The 5,539-nt window shown below is 50.1% G+C and overlaps 1 protein-coding gene across 1 annotated transcript; it reads right to left on the bottom strand.

Annotated features, from left to right (window-relative positions):
- Nucleotides 1–311: 311 nt before the first annotated feature.
- LOC130495751 (uncharacterized) lies at nt 312–2,539 on the bottom strand. The gene is made up of 4 exons (XM_056987247.1): nt 2,446–2,539; nt 2,157–2,297; nt 863–1,711; nt 312–799 (listed from the first exon to the last, which is right to left on the bottom strand). Exons 1-4 carry the CDS (start codon nt 2,537–2,539, stop codon nt 312–314), a joined length of 1,572 nt encoding a protein of 523 aa, XP_056843227.1.
- Nucleotides 2,540–5,539: the final 3,000 nt, after the last annotated feature.

Here is a 5,539-nt window from a genome sequence, read left to right as displayed (position 1 = left end):
TCTTCGTTGATTATCTCGTCCCTTTCAGGAGCGAACTTCCTCCTCTTCTGTCTGACAGGAGGATGCATTGGATCAACTTTGAGTTGATGCATGATGACATTGGGGTCAATCCCAGGCATGTCCTCATGAGACCAGGCAAAGCAATTGGAGTTAGATCTTAGGAAGTCGACCAATCTCCTTCTCAGGCCTTCCGGAAACTTGGAGCCTATCTTTAAGTTTCTGCTCGAGTTCCCTTTCGTGAGTGGGACCTCATCCATTCCTTCCACTTCCGGCTCTTCGGTGTGTGGGGCCGAAAGCTTCTTCTGTAATTGCTATAAGACCTGAGTCTTTCCCTTAAGAGTAGTCTGATAGCAGGACCTAGCATTCTCTTGATCTCCCTTGACCACCTTAATGCCCCAAGGGATTGGGAACTTGACCAGCTGATGCAAAGTTGAAGGTACGGCTCCCATGTCGTGGATCCAAGGCCTTCCCAATATCACGTTGTATGATGAAGGGCAGTCGACGACTAGGAACTTTGTGGCTTGGTTTATCCCCTCGATGTACACGGGGAGAATGACCTCTCCTAAGGTTTGCTTGACTTCTCCACTGAAGCCTACAAGGGGAGTCGCCTTTCTAGTTAGCGCTGTAGGTTCCAACCCTAGGTCGGGGAAGGCCGAATGGAAGATTATGTTGCTGAAGCTCCCATTGTCTACTAGTATTCTCTTGACCAAGCAGTTTTCTATGGTAAGTGAAATGACAAGAGCGTCGTGATGAGGGGCAAGGACCTTCTCCTGCTCCCTTGCAGTGAAGCTGATCTCGTCTGTTCCAAGGAGTAGGCGCTTGGGACCCTCGGCCTCTTGGCCGTTCCTGGCGTTGCGAGTACTTCTCTTGGCTGCGGCACTGCTAATTCCGCTTAGCTCTGATCCGCCTGAGATGACATGGATCACCCGGTCTTGTTGTGGTGGCAATGCAGGAGCTGCCTCGATAGGGAGACCGGGACCTTCCTTATTTAGAAGGTTTTTGGCCTTATCCGAGAGGAACTCCCTTAGGTAACCTTTCTTGAGGAGCTCGGCGACTTCCATCTTCAGGGCTATGCAATCCTCCGTAGTATGACCATGATCACTATGGAACTCACACCATCGCATGGGGTTTCGATTAGCCTCTGCGGCCTTCATCTTAGGAGGCCACTTGACTTGACGACCCATTTGTCGTAGGACGCCGATAAGTTCCGGTTTGGATATCGCAAGATGGGAGATGTCAGGCCAAGTAGACACCATCATTCCCTCGGATCTAGGCAAAGGTCGATGCTGGTACCTGCCCATGTTCGGGATACTAGTCTCCCTAGTGGACTTGGGATGAGAGGGCTCATCGCGGTCATTCCTAGTAGGCTTTGATGACTTCTGATCGTACTTCGGATCGGCTTTGGCCCTACTAGCAACGTCTTCTTCCCACCTTACTTGAGCCCAAGCACGAGACAATACGTCTTCCATAATCCTGCACTTGTATTTGATCAGCTCCTTGTAAAGATCTCCCTCCGGAAGTAGACCCCGCTTAAAGGCTGAGATAGCCGTATCAGCATTGCACTCAGGGATAGCCACCTTCGCTTGGTTGAAGCACGCTATGTAGGAACGAAGGGGCTCATTCTTATGCTGGAGGATCTCATAGAGATCATCCGAGTTCTTCTCTAGGTCGCGGCTGCTGGCGAACTGCTCTACGAACTTATCGCTAAGGGCTGCAAAGGATTTGATGGATTTGGTAGGCAGGTTGATATACCACTGGAGAGCAGGGCCGGTCAAGTTTGATCAGAATCCTTTTCACATGGTAGCTTCCCGTGCATCCCGAGAGATTGCTACTTCTAGCATGCGTTGCTTGTACTAGGCGATATGATTTTCGGGATCTCCGGTACCTTCATACATCTTTATGCTCGGGAAAGAGAACTTTCGTGGCATCTCCACCGAAGCAATCTCTTCCACGAAAGGTGTATCGGAATAGGACCCCTGATTACTCCTTCGAATAGGAGGAGCTACCCCTGGGAGCCTTTCTACCATAGATTGAATGGTGCCGAACCTTTCGGAGACCACTCTTTCTAAGTAGGCTGCTAGAGCCGGATCTGAGATCCAAGGATCATCGGGTGAGTATTCTTCGTCCTCCGTATCTGAATCGCTATCCACTTGTACTCGGGTCCCATCTTCGCGGCTTCTCGGCTTTCGGGTTCGTCTTCGGTGGAGGCGGGTCGACGAGGTACTTCTTCACCATCGCGTGGAGTGTAGAGCGAAGCCATGGGTCGAACCTTAGTCCAGAACCGCTTCCGCTTGTTGCTAGTTTCACCAAGGGTATGGTTCTCTTGTCGGAGGACAAGATTTTCCGCCTTTATGGCGTCTAGCTTCTCGGCGCTTTGCTGTAGTTGCTTGGAGTGTTCTCCAAGTTGGTCTTTTAGGGTTTGAACTTTGAGGAGAAGTTTAGGACCTCCGGGTGTTGTCTCCCGAGCTTTGTGAAGATCGGTAACCTGACTCTGAAGAAACTCGAGCTTGTTGAGGAGCTCGATCTCTCTCGGAGTCATCTCCGTTTGGATTACCTGAAATTTTGTATCCCTACTCCTTCCTTCCTTTATCGAGCAAGAAGCGTTTTTATCAAATCTGGTCTCGAGATGGTGAACCTTTGGTAGACAAACCTCCAAGGGGTGTCCGGGGGAGTTTCCCTTCAAACGACTTCTGGAACATGAGATATGTGTTTATGAAGATTTACGGTGCTTCACGCTACCCTCTCTTTTTGGCGATCCGTCGGTATGTTTTTCTTTGTTTTTGTTATAATAGATCTCGTGCCACCACCCCACCTTATGTAACGTCTTCGCAGAGGTCTTCTTGCCGGTATTCCCTGCTGGCGAGGTTTTGGTAAAGTTGGCGAAAGGCATTCCCAGGCGATATTGTTTGATTGTATTTCTGATGAGTCAGATGTCTTTACGCCACAGCCGCATTTGGGGTAAAACAGCTTTTCTTTCTCTTAAAGATGTAGATGTCGGTTTAAAGTAGAGGAACTCTTCCATAATCGGAAAATGGAAGTTTTCCCTTAGGCGGAAAACTTCTATTTTGCTCAAAGGTTCGGTCCGATCAAGGGGGTCGGACCTATAGCAGGGGTCGGTCCCTGGTTTCTTCTTGAGCAAGGGTCTGGAAGTCGAGGACCTATCCAGAAGCTGGAGAAAACTTATGCCTGGATATTTTTCCCCAACACTGAGAAGTTGGGATATATAGTCACCCACAGGGGCATTGAAGCAAACCCAGAGCAGGTAAGAGAAATCTGGGTGATACCTTCTCCTCGTAACGTCAAGGAGGTTCAGAGAATGACAGGAAGGATGGCTGCCCTGAGTAGGTTCATCTCCAGGCTGTCCGACAAGTCGCATGCCTTTTTCGAGACCTTGAAGGACCCCAAGGACTTCCAATGGACCGATAAATGTGAGCAAGACCTATCTGATCTCAAGGCCTACCTCACTACTCCACCTCTCAAAGCCCTTGGAAGGGGAAGTCCTATTGCTCTATTTGGCAAGATCAGAGCTTGCGGTCAGCGCGGTCCTTGTAAGGGAAGAAGGAAGGAAACAACATCCTATCAACTACGTAAGCAAATTGCTGCTTGACGCGGAGACCCGCTATAGTCACCTTGAGAAGCTAGCCCTTGCACTAGTTAACGCGGCCTAAAAGCTACCCCCTACTTCCAAGCTCATCAGATCGTGGTGGTCACCTCTTTCCCCATCAAAGCGGTCCTTCACAAGTCGGAAGTGTCTGTACGACTCACAAAATGGGCCATAGAGCTAGGAGAATATGATGTGATCTTTCGACCTGCCACGGCTATTAAGTCACAAGTCCTAGCCGATTTCGTAGCCAAATTCTCCCCTGCCATGCTTCCAGCCCTGGAACAAGAAGTAAAGTTTCGCGATAGTGAAGGGGAAAAAGGCGAATGGACGCTATACATAGACGGGTCCAGTAATGTAAGGGGCGCAGGCGTGGGACTCGTCCTAACTTCCCCTACGGGAGAATCGGCCTCAAGGGCCGTACTCTGTAACTTCAAAGCAACGAACAATGAGGCTGAATACGAAGCTCTAATAGCAGGGCTGACACTCGCCAAACAGATGGGAGTGGAAGACATCCAGGTCTTCAGCGACTCACAATTAATCATAAGCCAGGTCCAAGGATATTACCAGGCCAAAGATCTGAGCATGGTCAGTTACCTATCAGTGGCTAAACGACTACTCGACAGGTTCCGAAACTGTAAGCTTACTCAGATCCCTAGGGAGCATAACTCCCAAGTCCACGCTCTAGCTAATCTATGGTCTGCTCTAGAAACCACGAGTCACATGAGCATCCCACTGCTGGTACTTCAATGGCCCGCGATAGAAAAGGAGACGGAGCCTGAGGAAGTGTCGGTGTTGGATTAAGGAGAAACCTGGATGACTCCCATCATCAACTATCTAAGGCACGACACCTTGCCTGCAGATCGAGACGAAAGTCGGAAGATAAGGAGGCAAGCTGCCAGATACTGCTTCTCCGAAGGGAAACTATACAGAAGATCCTTCTCAGGACCCTACTTGCGATGTCTCACCCCTAGAGAAGCCGCCAGGATACTAGAAGAACTCCATGAGGGAGAGTGTGGTACTAACTCCAGGATACTACTGGCCAACTATGGCGAGGGACTCCCTCAAACAAGCTAAACTCTGCAGCCAATGCTAGAAGCACGCGCCAGTCTCCAATCTTCCACCGGAGAACCTCAAATCTCTAAGCTCTCCTTGGCCCTTCCGAAAGTGGGGCATGGACATCGTGGGGAAATTTCCCATGGCACCGGGGCAAAAGGTCTTCCTCCTAGTCGTGACCGACTACTTCACAAAGAGGGTGGAAGCTGAAGCACTAGCCAAGATAACGGATCTCCAGATCAGGAAGTTCCTATGGACCAACGTGATCACACGCTTCGGAACCCCTCATGAAATCGTCACAGACAACGGACCCCAGTTCACGAGCTACAAATTCCGAAAGTTTTGCAAAGACTGGAACATCAAACTCTCCTATTCAGCACCACAACACCCCCACTCAAACGGTCAAGCCGAGTCCAGTAACAAGACGGTGGTGAACATGCTCAATAAGCGCCAAGAAGACGCTCATGGGCGATGGGCAGAAGAGCTGCACGGAGTACTCTGGGCCTATTGGACCACTCCGAAGACGGCTACCCAAGAGACTCCTTTCTCACTCGTCTATGGTGCTGAAGCAGTGAAACCAACGGAGGTGCACGTAAGGACCACGGTCTCTGAATTTCTCTCCCAAGAAGAGAACAACGAGCTAAAGTCCCTGAGTCTAGACCTACTCGATGAAAAAAGAGAGGCGGCCCGCCTTAGAAACGCGTCCTACCAGTTGAAAGTAGCCAAGAGCTATAACAAGAAGGTCAGATCCAGAACCTTCCAGAAAGGAGAGTGGGTCCTAAGGCGAGTCTGTGACCACACAAGGGACAAATGAGCCGGAAAACTCGCTCCTGGATGGGAGGGTCCTTATAAGGTAATAGAGGTGCAGGGGGCAGGAGCCTA

This window comes from Raphanus sativus, chromosome 6, assembly GCF_000801105.2.
Source record: "Raphanus sativus cultivar WK10039 chromosome 6, ASM80110v3, whole genome shotgun sequence".
Taxonomy (NCBI): domain Eukaryota; kingdom Viridiplantae; phylum Streptophyta; class Magnoliopsida; order Brassicales; family Brassicaceae; genus Raphanus; species Raphanus sativus.
The sequence above is the reverse complement of the archived record's forward strand: the minus strand, read 5'-3'. Positions and strand labels throughout refer to the sequence as shown.

Coding starts and splice junctions, on each gene's coding strand:
- LOC130495751 (XM_056987247.1), bottom strand. CDS start 2,539: ATGACTCCGAGAGAGATCGAGCTCCTCAACAAGCTCGAGTTTCTTCAG. Junction 1,712..2,156: donor GCCGCGAAGATGGGACCCGA/GTACAAGTGGAT, acceptor AATCCTTTGCAG/CCCTTAGCGATAAGTTCGTA. Junction 800..862: donor CAGTGCCGCAGCCAAGAGAA/GTACTCGCAACG, acceptor TCCTTGGAACAG/ACGAGATCAGCTTCACTGCA.